The 19275-nt window shown below is 25.9% G+C and overlaps 1 protein-coding gene across 2 annotated transcripts; it reads left to right on the top strand.

Annotated features, from left to right (window-relative positions):
- The first annotated feature begins 5087 nt into the window (after positions 1-5087).
- On the top strand, positions 5088-10845 carry LOC140671012 (probable G-protein coupled receptor Mth-like 3). Of its 2 annotated transcripts, XM_072901991.1 has the most exons (6): positions 5511-5643; positions 5813-6367; positions 6582-6660; positions 7918-8105; positions 8252-8417; positions 9282-10845. In XM_072901991.1, exons 2-6 carry the CDS (start codon positions 5842-5844, stop codon positions 9649-9651), a joined length of 1329 nt encoding a protein of 442 aa, XP_072758092.1. In that variant the 5' UTR covers positions 5511-5643; positions 5813-5841; the 3' UTR covers positions 9652-10845. The 2 variants fall into 2 exon arrangements, with proteins under 2 accessions (XP_072758091.1, XP_072758092.1); XM_072901990.1 differs by having other exon boundaries at positions 5088-6367.
- The last annotated feature ends 8430 nt before the right edge of the window (positions 10846-19275 follow it).

Consider the following 19275-nt stretch of genomic DNA (forward strand, 5'->3'; position numbering starts at 1 on the left):
TAGCATGAAAATTACTTTCATTGAAATTTTTTCCTAAAAAGGTACAAATTTAGAACATATACAGAAATATATACAGGATGCTTAAAAAATACTTCATTAATTTCAAAAAGAAAACGCATTTATTCAGCGATATGCAAAAAGACAATTTGTTACCAAGATTATACATTGCATGTAAGAACATTTTCACGGAGCAAGTAAATGACGAATTTTTTTTATCTGTATTAAGCATATGATACAATTGAAGTATTTAACTCGAAACATAATTAAAAAGTCAAATATTGAATAAAAAGTTTTAATTTTTTTTTATTATCTCTTACATCAAATAATGTGTCAGTTAAAATAAATGTTGACAATGAAATATTATTCAAAACATCCGGTTTGTAGTTATTTACATAGCGCGCATCAAACTTCATGAAAGATAATGATATTCAAATGACGTCGATATATTTGTTCTCAGTTAAAATCTTAATTTTATTTTTAAAAAGAAAAAACGTACAAATCCAAGTTATGAATATGTGAAAAACAAAGATATGCTAAATGAGTGATTAAAATTCGCAGTTGATTTTATTACGTACATCGTTTGATAATTACAGATATAAGGAAACACTGCCTCATTAATCGGCAATTATACTATCAAAGTTTTAATTAACAATCGTTATATTTTAAAAAGTTATTAATAAAAAAAATATAATAAATAGTGTGTACTTCTGTGATACTGTATCTAAATTATACGTTTTTCAATATTTTATTGTAAAATCAATATTCGATTTTGTAAAATAAAATCCATATCAAATGGGTATTCATAGAATACATGTGGACGTGGAAGAAAGAGCTCCTTATTAGGGTAAGATGGCTATAGTTTTTTAAAATGCAAAAAACATACTTTTATTTTTGTTATTTTTTAATAGTGTTTGACACATTATTTACACTGTAGCTTAAATTACTTAATAATACTGAAATTAAAATGAAAATATTTAATAGAAATTTTATATTATCAAAATAGCACAACATAAACATTTGCCGTCTTACCCAACTTTTAAGAAAAAGATGACCATAGTGGCGGAAAAATGGCTATAATATTTAAAAAAATAGTGAAAACAAAAATAAAAATTATAGGTCATATAACAATTTACACATCTTTATAATATGTGTAACGTCGATTACGATAACTGTCATTTATTCGACGTTATAAGTTTTTAGTGGACAAATGAAAAACTTTGCAGGCAATCAAAAATAAAAATATGATATAAGATTCATAATATCGTTATTTCGAACAATGTATGTACATAAACTACTGTAAATATCGATTATCTTTGATAATCACTAAAAGAACGCACTATGTAGCGATTATTGAAAACATTACAGCCATCCTTTTCTTACGGCCATCAAACCCTAGTGTATGACACAATTGATTATTAATATCATACTTATAAGCATTCTGTAATAATACTCCGTGAAAATAAATAATTCGAAAATTATAATTGTTTTACATTTTTTTATATATACACATAAAAACAATATAATAAATACTATTAATTTAATTAAATGAAAATAAGATAATTAAAGAAATTTTAAGCTTAAGAAAAGAAAGAGAAACAAAAAGAAAAAAAGTTGTACCTTTTTTGAAAAAATATTTCTAAAAAAGCAGTTTTTATGCTAAGAGAATTAATAAACATAAATATCATCTTAATTTTATTTCTATAGTTTATCATATATTTTTGCATATATCAGACACTGTTGAAAAAATGTGTGCGCGATTGAACAGCGGTGATATGTTTTTAAAACAATCTCATAAATGTGAAACACACATTGTCCCAAGTAAAAGAATCCAAAAATGTTCAAGCCTCTCTTGCATTAATAAATGTAAAAAATGATCAAAAACGATTAATTTTGCAATTCACAAATAAATACGGTGGTATATATTTTATTATCAAAATAACATAACTGAATATCAATATAGGTTTGTTATGTAGCATTTGTTATTTTCTATTTGATAAGCATGATAATTTCTGCTAAAATAGACTACCCTACTATTTTTACTCTATTTCAGTTTATTTTAAGACATTACCATAAACACATTTTAATACTTTTTAATTCTTAAACAATTTTAATCTAAATTAAAAAATTAAATTAAAGAAAATTTACATTTTAATTTTTAGATTAATTTTATTTTTTGATATTTTAATTGTTATTATAATCCAAACATACTTATTTGAGTTTTTTTAACAATATGATAAGAAATTCTATTTCTTTTATTTTGATAAAAATTTTTTATTTCTATTGTATAGAGCAAATCCTTAATAACATTACGTTAATAATATATAGGTACTCACAATGAATCAAACACAATGCCGAATGACGGATTTCGGCACGCTGACAAATTCTATGATGATACGGATAATAGTGAGAATAAAAATACTTTTCCAAGCAAAGATGAAATGCATAACTTTTTTTTTTCGTTGATGTTTAACATTTTTTTGGAGCAATTGTAAGCGAAAATCTTTGCAAAACGCAATTTACATTTAGATATTAACAAATAAAAAGTTGGGATATAAATGTATATAAAAAAAATACGATTTAAAAAAAAGTCCTTAAAACATTATATAACTCTGTAAATTTATTTAATTACATAATTAAATAAAATAATTTACGTTACGTTTACAATTGATAAAATAAACTATTACATATTTACATATAATATTGATATTTAATCTGATCATCAATTTTGATTTAGCAAAGCATTTGATTGAGAAATTAAACTTTTACTACTGTATGAAAGAGAAAGAAAAATTAATATAATACTGGTTTAAACATTTATAAAGTCGAGAAAAAGAAAATTACAATAAAGTTTATAGTATTATATATTGCTAAATATTATATAATAAAATTTTATTAATAATTTAAAATACATTTTAATAATACATTATTTTACTTTTAGTTATTAAATTATTAAATTAGTTAATAGAATTATAAAAATTATAAAATAAAAAAAATTTTTTTGTTTTGAAAAAAAATTTAATAGAAATATCTTTAACAAAAGAATATATACGTATCAGTTTAGAAATGTAGCACATCACACTTATGAGCTAAAATTATTGTCTGTTTTTAAACTAATATAAGTAGTTATTTTTATATTATCGATCACCAAGTGCATACACACACACACACACACACACACATACACACGATAAAATATTTTTTGTATAAATGCAAAATATTCTAGTAGTATATCTTACCTTTATAAATATATTGTTGTCTAAAGAGCCTAAACGCATATGTTTAGATTCTTCAGACAACAATTGGTGATCAATAATATAAAAATAACTACTATGTTTATACATATATCACAGACGAATATATTAATGTGGATTTTGTATATAATGTAATATAAATCATAATTTTATATGTCAAACTTAATTTACATTATAAATAATATAAACTATGAAAAACTTGTAAATTTACCTACGATTGAAGAATTTCGAAACTAAAATCAAAGAATTTCAAAATTAAAATCAAACACAAATGTAAAAAAATTTTATAGAATATTTTTATATAAAATCAACTAAAAGCTTCAAATCTCTTACTTAACAATTTTATTCTTCACATATTTATACTTTGCAATTTTATTTGCATCTATTACGAGTAAATTGAAATTAAAAGATAAGAAAATATTGATAATTTGAATTTATATCCTTGATGAAAGATTTCTTAAAAGCAATTCTTAATGCTGCTTCCTTGATGTATGATGTAAACTACAAACAGGTATTTTTGCATAATATTTCATTGTCGATTTTTATCCTAACAGATATATTATGAATATAAATAAAAGAAAAAGTATATTTTTTTATTTATATTTGATTTCAATTGTTTTTAATAATGAATAAATTCTAGATTTATGGTAGATAAATTCTGAAAATGAACTCTTTGACCGTATCATATCTTTAACACTTACAAAACACACATTCCACAACACACAATACACACGGGGTCGTTTGTGACTCTAATCGGTTTTTTTACTATAACTTTACTTAATTTTTTGACATTAATTATACATAAATTGAAAATTTAGACCTTAACGAGTGTGCTCATAAAAAGTTTATTGATGTAAAAGTTATAGTTTTCATGTAAGGAAGCCTAGAAGTAAGCATTCGGAATAACGGCGAAAAAATGTTATTTTTTACATTAATTTTATATTCTATATAGGGTATTGTAACAGGAAAAAATATGATACAATTTTAAAATAGAAGTTTCATACTCTATATGAAAAAAATTAGTATAACTTCGTTTATTGCAAAAAATTGAATTAATCAAAACAATCAAAGTGACATATTTTTGTTACTTCTTTTCTTGCAAATTATTTATAAATAATTTTAAATATTTGAAATTTTTCTTTTTATAATAAAATGTTTACATTTTTATAAAAAAACGATAAATGTTTGAAAAAACTTTAAAAACTCATAAATTTTATTAAAAAAGTTAGAATAATTTTAGAAGTCTTCAAAAATCTATAAATATTGACAAAAAAACTTAAAAAAAATCAATAAACTACTAATATTTCGAAACAATTAATACGCATAAAATATATACCGACCCAACAACACACGTTTAAATACGTTTTACTCATTGTCAGTAGTTAGCGCCAGACTAACTATGGGATAGATGCACTGCAGACTCTTGTAGGCACGTTACTTAAGTATATTTCTGCTAGATAGCGCGAAATCTAAACTCAAATTTTTCTGAAGACACAGCATGAAAAAGTAAAAAATAAAATCGGAATCTATCCCTGTATACCGTAATTATTAATGCAGATCAAATAATTATCATTATTTACCCGTTGTCTTGCTCCATAAAAATTTTATATAATATTTTTTAAAATTTAATATAAATATTAATTGAAACATTAGCTTCTAAACAGTTTTTACGATATCGCTAAATTGATTCGTCTACTTTCTGTAGAAGTATATTAACAAAATTTCTTTAAACATCCTCTTACATGACTTATTAGTAGGTAAATTGCTTCTTTATTATAATCGACAAGGCATCAATCACGGCAGTCTTCTCCTATTTATAGCGCGAATATGTATGTTTTACGTTAGTTCTTCTCGTCGTACATTCGCGAGCATTGATTTCGTTGTCTCTCGGAAAAAGAGCATCGTTGTCGTAATCGAAACATCACACACAAACAACATACGTATTCTTATTTTTGCAATTTATTATTGCAGCCGTTAGATATTAAATTAAAAAATTACTGTCAAAAAAGCAAATTAATTTCACAAATTATTGACAATGTACCGTAAAAGTTTTGAATTTTGGTGTTGTGCACTTTTGTTCTTCGTTTCATCTACAAAACCTTTGCAGAATTTTACAATTGATAATAAGCAGGATAACAATTTGGTGGTGAGATACGAACTTCACGTGAATTCCACTGAGAGAAATGGCAACGAGACGATTTTCAATCGACATAATTTGCGTAAAAATTTCACCATGGATTACGAAGATGCTCAGGATGTGTTCCGTATTAATTTTAGAAGTAACAGTCGTAAAGATGTTGATTGGATTCAGAATGAATTTCTCATGCATTATGTGAAATATCCTGAGAAACGTAATCGATTGCCGAGGGAGATTCGAGCAAACTTTACAAAGGTCGGCAACAAAAATCATATCAATAATGAAAATAACAATGAAAATTACATTGTCCCATATGAGACATGCGACAATAGAACCTGTATTCGCCTTTGTTGTCCTCTCGGCAATCGGTATAACTTATTACTTCGCAATTGCACTGAAGAAAGCCCTAAATATGTTTTTTCAGATGTATATAAATTCTGGAACGAAACAAACATGCAAACTGAATATAAGAAAATAGACGAAATGTTTCAATTGATTGTTCAGAATCCGTGCCCAGAACCTATGAAATTTGTACGCATCAATCTTAATGACGATTATTGGGCATATTACAAATACGTTTTTTTCGAAAACGGCACTCTATATCTTTCTTACCTTGGCCAATTCGTCGAATCAACATCCTATTGCCTAGCCTTTTTGAATCATGATGAGGTTATTGCAATTACTTGTACGGAGACTTTAACAAAAATTATGGAAGAAAGAAATAATTATACCACTACAGTCCTTCGACCGCTGATGGATGATGTGTTACACAAAAAAATTGGTTTTATTTGCGTTGTAGTGCCTTTTCTATGTATGCTGATGTTACTCTTGGTTTACACTATACTACCAGAGCTTCATAATATACATGGTTTCATGTTGCGTCAATACAGCAGTATAGTGTCTATCCTTTACTTGAATCACCTCTTTCTAAAGATAGTCAAAACGAGTAATCTAGCATATTCCATCTGTATTGCAAGTGGTATAGTATAGCCTTAATAATGCAGTTAATGCAATATATCCTATATACATTTGACTGATTTGTATACCTCTGTTATTCTTCATTAAATTTCAATAAATTCTTAATTTCTTTCTAACAAACAATTGAAGTTTTTTTTTAATGTAATTTGCCAATTATCATTCATTTTAAAATAACTTTTCAAAATGTTATTTGTTTCCAATATTCTGAATTGCAGGTTTAGTTGGCTATTTCAGCTCTGTAGCATGTAATTTCTGGTTATGTGTAATGAGTTTCGATATGTGGTGGACATTTAGGTAAATAACCAAGTTTGTCATACATTATTTATAATATAAATTAAATTTCATAAAATTAGAATGTATATACACTGCTCTCCATAAGTTTGGAAACACTCTATAACAATATTTAATATAAAGGAAATACATAATAAAATCGATTAATTTTTGTTTGTATATATTAAAACTATCTTGAGTCGTGATTCATACGCAATCTGGGGTGTCAGAATTCCAAATGTTCTAGATAAAAATATTTGTTGTATGATATATTTATATCACAAACCTGCATAGATCACTATCGTACAACTGGTTATCTGTTTCCTAATTTATGGAGAGCAGTGTATATAATACAATCAAAACCGACAGAATGAAATTTCATTTGTGACGTATAAATCCATTTGTTGAGATTAAATCTATGACAAGATATTTATAAATATAAAACATACTGTTATAATATTTTGCATTGCATTACGAGAAAATACTTCATCGTCTCGCGCGTGTATATGTGTGCTGATTGATATTATAAACAATTACCCGGTTCTTTAATAAAATGATAATATTTTTAGTGTAAGTGAATAAATATGGATATTAAGAGACCCGCTTTTAATGACTGACTGTGACATATTTTGTTAAAAATGTTTCTAAATCGTTGATTAAAAAATTATTTAAAAAAAGTTTATCAAGTAGAATATGAATTTTAATACGTTTGTTTATTTAAGTATTACTAATCAAATGCACTTGTGGGGTAAGACTGCGATCCATCCCCTGTATTCTCATCCTGAAAAAATTAAGCTAACCCAACCCATTCTGAGGAAGTTAAATTTTTAACTTTTTTTTCATCTCTAAAAAATAAATTGAATTTGGTCAGTTGTCTTCAGGGGTGCAGAGGGAGAGGAGAAGGAGCCGCACCTACAGCCATACGTTCACTTAATAAACAATACAACTTAAATATACATAAGTGACGTAAACTTCATGCTTGAACAAACTCAGAAGATTGCATTAATTTTTTTAATTATTAATATCTTTTTAACAAGCAACGAGCCACTAAACCATTATACGTCTAAAACATTATACGTTACTTAGAGTAGTGACATTGATAACGTATGTCAGGATCGTTTTTATTGGAAAAGGGTGCCTTATATTTATCTTTCATATACATATTTACGAAAGACAGATTTTTAAACATCTTAATCAAAAACATATTTTATTTAATGTGCATTTGCATCCAACTTTTTATTTATTACTGGTTAAATGTAAAGTGTAAACTGCTCTTTGCAGAAATTTCAGCTCGTTAAAAAAGAAAGCGAACCAACAAGAAAACAACAGAAAAAAAGTCCTATATTCTATCTTTGTTTGGGGAATTTCCTTCTTTTTCGTTATTATCTGTATCATCATGGATTTCGTTCCTAGCGTGCCGAAAAGCATGATCAGACCGAGATTTCAGCTCCACACATGTTGGTTTCGATGTAAGTGTATCTTAGCGTTAACATAATTCTATTGACAGTATATTTAATTATGATTAACCTATTTGAAAATTTATTTTAAAAGTAAAGCATGTTTTATGTACTTGCGATATATGATATCATTTGAGAAGCTTTATTTTATATTTCAGTTGGTGCGTCGGATAAGTTATACAATTTCGTGCCCAAATTTAGTTCTAATGTTATTAGCATAATTTTATCCATTCATACAGCACTGAAGATCATGCGCTATGAGAAGGACACTGTTAATCGTCTTCAAGGTGCAGAGAGTCGATGTTATAATGAAAACAAGAAATGGTTCGTACAAAAACAATTCTATATTGATCCACAGTTCCTATTTTAGTTAATAAAATATATGTCACTGTATTCATTTGTGGACGGCATTGCAAAATTGATAGTTTTCAATCATTTTTTATATTTATCGACTCAAGAAAAAATTAAACATTTATAGATTCTTCTGCTTACGGCAATGTGCTTTATCATTTACGAGATCTTTTGTACAAATCTATTACCACTATTCAATTGCGCGTGTATTTTCTCAGCAGTATCTGTTATTTTCGAAAATATATGATAACAAGAAGAATAAATTTAAGATGAATATTTATCGAAAAAATCTATTAATACTCTTAGCATGAAAATTACTGATATATTTTTCCGAAAAAAATACAACTATTCCTCTTTCCATTTCTCTCTCTTCTTATTATTTTAAAGTTTATTTTATTAACTCATTTTTATTTAATTAAATTAATAGTATTTATTATATTGTATATCATATTTAATATTACAAATATAAGGCTCTTATTATTTACAAGCAAGCAATTATCAATCTGGCGAATAAGAGCCGTACGCAGATGTTAATGCGTAAATTTCTTAGAAATTTATTTTTTTCCGCGAAAATTGAAACATGCACGTTTTCGCGGAAGAAAATTAAATTCTAAGAAATTTACGCATTAACATCTGCGTACGGCTTTTATTCGCTAGGTTGATAGTTGTTTGTTTGTATATTATATTGTTTCTATGTAATCTAAAAATGTAAAGTTATTATGAATTATTGAATTATTTATCTTCATAAAGCATTAGAATGTTCATCAGCATGCTTTTAATAATTACTTATATCGTAATTTTAAAGTATAAAATAGAAACTTTTGTATTTATTTGCAGGGCCAATCTGTATCTAAAATTGTTTATAATGTTATTTATTATAATAGCCATGGAGATTATTATGGCGACAGTTTTGGATTTTTGGATTAGGGATTACACTAATTTAACAATATTTTTCATTGTGTTAAGTATTTTTATACTGAAATCAGTTAAAGGAATTGGTATTTTCATCTTATTTGTGTGTAAGAAAACAATTATACAAATGCTGTTAAAGCGTTTTCGTCAGAATCGCCGATATAGGTTCAAAATTTTTAAACGTAAGGGTTTTTACAATTTTGAGCATGTAAGTCACAATATCGAACACATGAATTCTGTGGAAAAATATAAAATACTGCAAAACGAAGGCATGGACAAAGAATTTGTCCAATGACATCAGTTTTATATATAGGATGTTCCAAACTTACCGCATCACCTGATAGTAACAGACTTGTGAAGTTATTTAAAAACAAAAATCTTAATATTTAAACGATTAGCTCAGTAATTATTAATCATAGATTTTAATTAAATCACGACTTCAATTGAGATAATGTAGAAATATTAGATATCAAAATGTTTTATAATAAAAAATTATTATCGGAAATGGTTTACATTAATAGACAAAGAATAGTCTTAATTTGCAGACAGATACTGATTCTTTAGACGCTACTTATAAAGACATGATAAACAATCTATCAAAAATTTGATAGATTTATTGTTATATTAAGGTTGGTCTTTTGTCCCGACGGTTGATCACTAAACATCACATTAGAAGTGATTGTAAACGTCAAGTATTGGCTACTGACAGCCTTGGATATTAAGGTATTAACAATTTTATTTGTTTGACATATTACCTATCAGACTCAATTTATAATTCCATTATATATATATTTAATACACATCACCCCTCCTGGCTTTTCACCCAGAGAGAGGCGTTTATTCGGTTTTTAATTTTCACCTTCATGGCTGTTAGTGTCTAATCAATATGATAATATAATTGGATTAATTTTAATTGCACTGTATCAAGTATGTTGCGTTTTTATTTTTAGTTATATATAATTTGCGCTGAAGCTGGTCAAAAAATTGACCGAAACATTTGCATCTGTAGTTAGATGGCTAGAATAGCAAATATTTAATAATAAAAATAAATAAACTTGTACGCTCAATAATAACTGACCTTGGGCCCTCATTGGCCAATTTGTAAATTGTTTGTATTTGACCATAGTGGACGGCCTTAATTTAGTTATTGTCTTAATATTTAAAGTTTGCGACTTTAGTAGTTGACGTTTCAAACTGACCAATTGGATCGTTAAACATATTAAAATTATTATTGAAATTGTTATAAATTCTCTCAACGTAGCATGTTTATAAAATGTTTTGATATATCGCGCGAGTTTTGAACAATTCAATTAGTTCAAACATTTCTCATTCAAAAATGACTGTAGTATCTGCTATTAATAAGTGCAACAAGTTAAGAACACCCTGTATATTTGCCCTTGTTAAGTTTATCCCATTTTTTCGAGGCATTGATTTAACAAATCTAATTTGATACATGTAACATAATGCAAATATATGTATATTTTATGTATTTTGCGTTTGTCGTTTTTTTTAAATTTTAATTTGAAAATGATTAAGCAAAATTTCATCTAAATTTAAAATGTTTCGCACCATAAACATTTTTACAGAAAACAAGACAATTTTTTTAATGTTAATGATACAAGGCGTTTAATATTAGATAATTTGATATTTATCAGGATAAAAATTTTAATTGTATTTATAATAAAACTCTACAAAATATCTATGTAAACCTTGTACAAATGTAAATTTAAAATAAGGAAATTTATGAGGAGAAACAGAATCTGGTTTTGAAATAAAATGTAGACGACTACGTTCGATAAAAGTTTTCATATTGTGTGCGTGTGCGTCACCGAGATGTTACGAAAATTCGGTTGATCGATTTACTCTCGATTTCTTACATGAGTTTTTTGATGACGGCATTTTGATTCTGGATTTCTTTTTGTCGCAAGTTTTTGCAAAACTATCTGATGATTAACCGAAATTAATTGTCGCTCGTTTTTTAAGTATCTGTATCTATGAAAATAATTATTATTGCGCATGCAATTACCAAATTATCATTCCGTTTTATGTCTGCATCTTTCGCCTATAATTGATTAGTTTTATACACGAGACATATTACATGCGATTATTTACTTTACTTCTGATTGTTTGTTTTTAATTTTTTTTTAGTTTTTGACATTGATGAACGTCTAGAAAAAGATGAAAACATTTGTTATTTGTACTTTTTTTATAATATTTGTACAATCTTTTATTGTTCTTTACTTTACTTCTAACTATCTATTATTTTTAAGTAAAGTATTTAATGTACATGTTGACGAATTATCAGATGTGGAAAATAAATCAGATAAATCAAAGAAATTTAATATCAATGATTTGTAATTACAAGTATTTTCAAATCAAAAAATCGTAAAATGAAAGATTGTTAACAAACATAATTATAAATAGCAAACTTGTATTGTAAATATATTTTTTGAGATTCGCAAATACCTAAACTTATAAATCATATTTTCACAGAAAGATAAGATCTATCATTGTATGATTCTATAGGTTTAACTTACCACACTGAGCGAATTCCACACTTTTTGTTCGCTGTAATCAGTGCGAAACAGTGACTGTTACTGCATAGTTCCACATGAGTTTTCAACTTTTTATGCGAAGTAAGATCACAATTATTAACATACTTAAAACATATAGGTGTTTTGCAGATAGAAAATTGCAAGAAAGTTTATAGTATCGTGGGGTAATAAAAAAAAATGTAAATTTAATATTAATAAATAATTTGAATACATTTAAAACACAGTTCTTGTACAAGGCTAACTAAACGCCGTCGCTTGTCACAATTATTTCTCTACCGTCCGCACATATCGTCCAACGTTTTCTGTCTGTTCAACCGGTATCTTTTTGTCTCGTGATTAATCTCTCTCTCTCGTCAACAATAATATAGGTAAAGAAAAGAAAGGAAAGAAAACAATAACATGCAAATTTGAAACATAACCGAAGCTAACATAACGTAGATTATTATTAAATTGTTATTAGTCTTTATTAATATTATTAGATCCCTACAGTATTGTATATATATATATATTGTATATATTGTTAATTTTTTTATAATTTAATAAAATTTTAATTTATTAATATATTATTTCCCTTTTAATTAATGAATTCAGCAATATAAAAGTTATATAATTTTTATTTTGGAAAAAGAAAATTTAATAGAAATCTTTAACAAAACCTCTTTAACAAAAAAAGTGTAGGAGAACGTAAGGTAGAACGGCCAACGTAAGCATTGAGCAAGTTTTCAACATATTAAAAAAAATAAATCAATATTTTTTTTACTAAAAATATTCTTTGGAATATCCACTATAAGTAAAAACAAGTTTATTATAAAATAATAGTTTAAATAGACGAGATTATTGATTTAGTAAAAGCCTAGATTTTCGTGATATGCTTTTCATGCGGGGTATAATGGACTACCTCTAAAACTTGTTTATTTCATTAGCATTTATGTCTAAAACTTTTTAAAAGTTGTATATTATGATATAATATATAGAACATAAGAATATAGATTTGTATCTTTAAATGATAACTATAAATTAATAAATAAAAACAATTCTCTTGTTATAATATATATTTTTCTCTTTAAAACATGGAAAAATATTGCGACTAATGATAACAGCACGCAGAAAGAGACACCTAATAACAATAATTGCAACATATTTTATGATATGGTAACATTTCTGTAAAAAGATATCGACTCTGCATCATTGTACCCCGCGGTGCCGTTCTACCCCATGTTCTCCTATATGTTTCAGTTTAGAAAAATGCACCATGAGCTAAAATTATAGTTTAAAAAAATCTTCATTATTTACCTGTAGTTCATAAAGATTTTACATAATATTTTCAAAAATGTAATAAATCATAATTAACATATTAACTTTTTAAACATTTTTTACGATATCGCCAAATTGATTCGCCCAGTATTTGTAGAAACTTATCAATAAGATTTTTTAAACATTTTTTGAGTTCTTACAGTTGTTAGTAGGTAATTTGCTACTTTACCATCATTGATAATTTGTCGACCATGGCAGTCTCTTTCCATTCATCGCGCGACATGTGTATTTTTCGCTAATTTTTCTCGCCATACGTTTGGGAACATTGATTTCGTTGTTTCTTAAAAAAAGACCATTGTTGTCGCAATCAAACCATTACAAATAAAGTCAAAATGAATATTTACGTGTATTAATACTTTTATTATGGTTAGCATGAAAATTACTTTCATTGAAATTTTTTCCTAAAAAGGTACAATTTTAGAATATATACAGGAATATATACAGGATGCTTAAAAAATACTTTATTAATTTCAACAAAAAGAAAACGCATTTATTCAGCGATATGCAAAAAGACAATTTGTTACCAATATTATACATTGCATGTAAGAACATTTTCACGAAGCAAGTAAATGACGAATTTTTTTTATCTGTTTTAAGCATATGATACAATTGAAGTATTTTATTAGCTCGAAACATAATTAAAAAGTCAAATATTGAATAAAAAGTTTTAATTTTTTTTTATTATCTCTTACATCAAATAATGTGTCAGTTAAGATAGATGTTGAGAATGAAATATTATGCAAAACATCCGGTTTGTAGTCATTTACATAGCGCGCATCAAACTTCATGAAAGATAATGATATTCAAATGACGTCGATATATTTGTTCTCAGTTCATAATCTTAATTTTATTTTTAGAAAGAAAAAACGTACAAATCCAAGTTATGAATATGTGAAAAACAAAGATATGCTAAATGAGTGATTGAAATTCGCAGTTGATTTTATTACGTACATCGTTTGATAATTACAGATATAAGGAAACACTGTCTCATTAATCGTCAATTATATTATCAAAGTTTTAATTAACAATTGTTATAGTTTGAAAAGTTATTAATAAAAAAAATATAATAAATAGTGTGTAATTCTGTGATACTGTATCTAAATTATACGTTTTTCAATATTTTATTGTAAAATCAATATTCGATTTTGTAAAATAAAATCCATATAAAATGGGTATTCATAGAAAACATGTGGACGTGGAAGAAAGAGCTCCTTATTAGGGTAAACTTGGGTAAGATGGCCATAGTTTTTTAAAATGCAAAAAACATACTTTTATTTTTGTTATTTTTTAATAGTGTTTGACATATTATCCTCACTGTAGCTTAAATTACCTAATAATATTGAAATTAAAAAGAAAATATTTAATAGAAATTTTATATTAGCAAAATGGCACAACATAAACATTGACCATCTTACCCAATATTCAAGAAAAAGATGACCATAGTGGCGGAAAGATGGCCATAATATTTATAAAAAGATAGTGAAAACGAAAATAAAAATTATAGGTCATATAACAATTTACACATCTTTTTAATATGTCTAACGTCGATTACGATAGCTTAACTGTCATTTATTCGACGTTATAAGTTTTTAGTGGACAAATGAAAAACTTTGCAGGTAATCAAAAATAAAAATATGATATAAGATTCACAATATCGTTATTTCGAACAATGTATGTACATAAACTACTGTAAATATCGATTATCTTTGATAATCACTAAAAGAGCGCACTATGTAGCGATTATTGAAAAAATTACAGCCATCTTTTCCGTACGGCCATCATACCCTAGTGTATGACACAATTGATTATTAATATCATACTTATAAACATTCTGAGTAATAATACTCCATGAAAATAAATAATTCGAAAATTATAATTGTGTTACATTTTTTTATATATACACTTAAAATCAATATAATAAATACTATTAATTTAATTACATGAAAATAAGATAATTAAAGAAATTTTAAGCTTAAGAGAAGAAAGAGAAACAAAGAGAAAAAAAGTTGTATCTTTTTTGAAAAAAATATTTCTAAAAAAGATAGGTTTATGCTAACAAAATTAATAGACATAAATACCATCTTAATTTTATTTTTATAGTTTATCATTAATTTTCGAAAATATCAGATACTGTTGAAAAAATATGCACTGGATTGAACAGCGGTGATATGTTTTTAAAAAAATCTCATAAATGTGAAACACACATTGTCCCAAGTAGAAGAATTCAAAAATGTTCAAGCCTCTCTTGCATTAATAAATGTAAAAAATGATCATAAACGATTAATTTTGCAATTCACAAATAAATACGGTGGTATATATTTTATTAACAAAATAACAAGACTGTATATCAATAGGATTGTTTATGTAGCAATTATTTGTTATTTTTTATTTGATAAGCATGATAATTTCTGCTAAAATAGACTACTCTACTATTTTTACTATTTTAGTTTATTTCAAGACATTACCATAAAAAAAATTTTAATACTTTTTAATTCTTAAACAATTTTAATTTAAATTAATAAATTAAACTAAAGAAAATTTACATTTTAATTTATACATTAATTTCTTTTTTTGATATTTTAATTGTTTTTATATTCCAAACATATTTATTTGATTTTTTTTAAACAATATAATAAGAAATTTATTAATTTTTTTTTATTTTGATAAAAATTTTTTATTTCTATTGTATAGCCCAAATCCTTAAAATAAGATTACGTTAATAATAATATATAGGTACTCACAATGAATCAAACACAATGCCAAATGACGGATTTCGGCACGCTGACAAATTCTATGATGATACGGATAATAGTGAGAATAAAAATACTTTTCCAAGCAAAGATGAAATACATAACTTTTTTTTTTGTTGATGTTTAACATTTTTTTTGAGCAATTGTAAGCGAAAATCTTTGCAAAACGCAATTTACATTTAGATATTAACAAATAAAAAGTTGGGATATAAATGTATATAAAAAAAAATACGATTTAAAAAAAAGTCCTTAAAACATTATATAACTCTGTAAATTTATTTAATTACATAATTAAATAAAATAATTTACGTTACGTTTACAATTGATAAAATAAACTATTACATATTTACATATAATATTGATATTTAATCTGATCATCAATTTTGATTTAGCAAAGCATTTGATTGAGAAATTAAACTTTTACTACTGTATGAAAGAGAAAGAAAAATTAATATAATACTGGTTTAAACATTTATAAAATCGAGAAAAAGAAAATTAAGAAAGTTTATAGTATTATATATTGTTAATTATTACATAATATAATAAAATTTTATTAATAATTTAAAATACATTTTAATAATACATTATTTTACTTTTAGTTATTAAATATAGATAAGTAAATAATAAAGAGGCAATAGGAGCGAGAAGATGTGAATATAAAATTATAAGTTTTTTATATGTAGATGATATGTCGCAATTGTATTGACATTAAGTACATTGGTAACATTCTATAAAATGACGGAAATTATAATAAAAATTTGAACGTTTCGATTCATGTTTTGAATCCTCTTCAGCATAATATATAAATTAAATAAATGAATTATAAATAAAAACGAAATTAATGATAAAACATCGCATAATAAAGATGTAAGGCATGTGTGAACATAACAACCGTGATCGTATTCGCATGATTAAAAGGATCACTGCCTCAGAACCGCTGTACATATTTATCGCATGTTAGTTTTATAAATTACATATATATAAAACGATCCAACTTGTTCGGCTCTTTTATTGTACGGCTTGCATAATAATCCCGCGAGGCAATTCTCCGAAGTTTCCAGACCGAGGGAGGTATGCAGTTAGATTGAGGGGTTAAGTCTGTATTAATAAAATGAGTATAATAAATACCTGTTTGTAATAAAGTAATTTACCGTTAGTTTGTGTATAATGGTGGTGACTCAAGAAAAGCTTACAGGATTAATTAATAACCATCTAATATTTGACTGGTACCATAAGAACACATTCTCGGGTAGATATCTCAATTTCTATTCCCAACATCCTAACAACCAAAAAAGAGGCACTGTAATAGGCTTAGTTGATAGAGTATTCTTATTATCACATCCCACGTTCCATGAAAAGAATATTCAATTTATAATAAAGATTTTACTGGACAACTTCTATCCAACCGATTTCATATTCAGAACAATTAACAACCGCATAAAATTTTTAATTAACAATAGACCATCCGACAGAAAATTACAAATACCCAATAATAACTCATATTTCACAATTCCATATTTGCATACAGTAACTGATAAAATAAAGAATGCTCTAAAAGATGTCGACATTAGATTAGCCTACTATAGTATAAACAAAAACAACAAATTTATTAAGACACACAAAGATCCTATCCCTAGTCCCATGAAAACCAAAGTGGTATACAAAATTAATTGTCTAAATTGCGACGCTTTTTATGTTGGTCAAACGGGCAGAAAGCTGAATACTAGGATAAAAGAACATAAGACCAACATAATGAAGCCCAATAACAACAAATCAGTGATCACTGACCACCGCCTAACATACAATCATGGCTTTGATTGGGACAATGCACAAATACTAGACAACGAGGCCTATTACACAAAAAGACTGATATCTGAAATGTTATACATTAAACGACAAATAAATAGCATAAATCTACAAACAGATATAGAATGTTTGCCAGCTATTTACGATGATATAATAAACAAACTGTCTAAGATCTAATGTCACCTATCTAACTCTTTCCATCTTAAATGTATTTTTCGCCCTTGAGCTCATTACCATCTGTACCATCGACATAACCACACGTTAAACATCAGTTATCGCGATATATATACCATAGATTCAACAACACACAAACGGAGTGCATATCTTGAAAGCTTTTCCTGAGTCACCACCATTATACACAAACTAACGGTAAATTACTTTATTACAAACAGGTATTTATTATACTCATTTTATTAATATAGACTTAACCCCTCAATCTAACTGCATACCTCCCTCGGTCTGGAAACCTCGGAGAATTGCCTCGCGGGATTATTATGCAAGCCGTACAATAAAAGAACCGAACAAATTGGATCGTTTTATATATATGTAATTTATAAAACTAACATGCGATAAATATGTACAGCGGTTCTGAGGCAGTGATCCTTTTAATCATGCGAATACGATCACGGTTGTTATGTTCACACATGCCTTATACCTTTATTATGCGATGTTTTATCATTAATTTCGTTTTTATTTATAATTCATTTATTTAACTTATATATTATGCTGAAGAGGATTCAAAACATGAATCGAAACGTTCAAATCTTTATTATAATTTCCGTCATTCTATAGAATGTTACCAATGTACTTAATGTCAATACAATTGCGACATATCATCTACATATAAAAAACTTATAATTTTATATTCACATCTCCTCGCTCCTATTGCCTCTTTATTATTTACTTACTTATTAATCGGAGCTCTTTATATAATTTTATTAAATATAGAATTATAAAAATTATAAAATAAAAAAAATTTTTTTGTTTTAAAAAATGAATCTAAACGCATATGTTTAGATTCTTCAGACAACAATATATATATATATATATATATATATATATATATATATATATATATAAGTAAGATATACTACTACAATATTTTACATTTATACAAAAAATATTTTATCGTGTGTGTGTGTGTGTGTGTGTGTGTGTGTGTGCACTTGGTGATTGATAATATAAAAATAACTACTGTGTTTATACATATATCACAGACGAATATATTAATGTAGATTTTGTATATATAATATAAATCATAATTTTATATGTCAAACTTAATTTACATTATAAATAATGTATACTATAAAAAACTTGTAAATTTACCTATGATTGAAGAATTTCGAAACTAAAATCAAATAGAAATGTAAAAAAATTTTATAGAATATTTTTATATAAAATCAACTAAAAGCTTCAAATCTCTTACTTAACAATTTTATTCTTCACATATTTATACTTTGTAATTTTATTTGCATCTATTACGAGTAAATTGAA

This window comes from Anoplolepis gracilipes, chromosome 11 (assembly GCF_047496725.1).
Source record: "Anoplolepis gracilipes chromosome 11, ASM4749672v1, whole genome shotgun sequence".
Taxonomy (NCBI): Eukaryota; Metazoa; Arthropoda; class Insecta; order Hymenoptera; family Formicidae; genus Anoplolepis; species Anoplolepis gracilipes.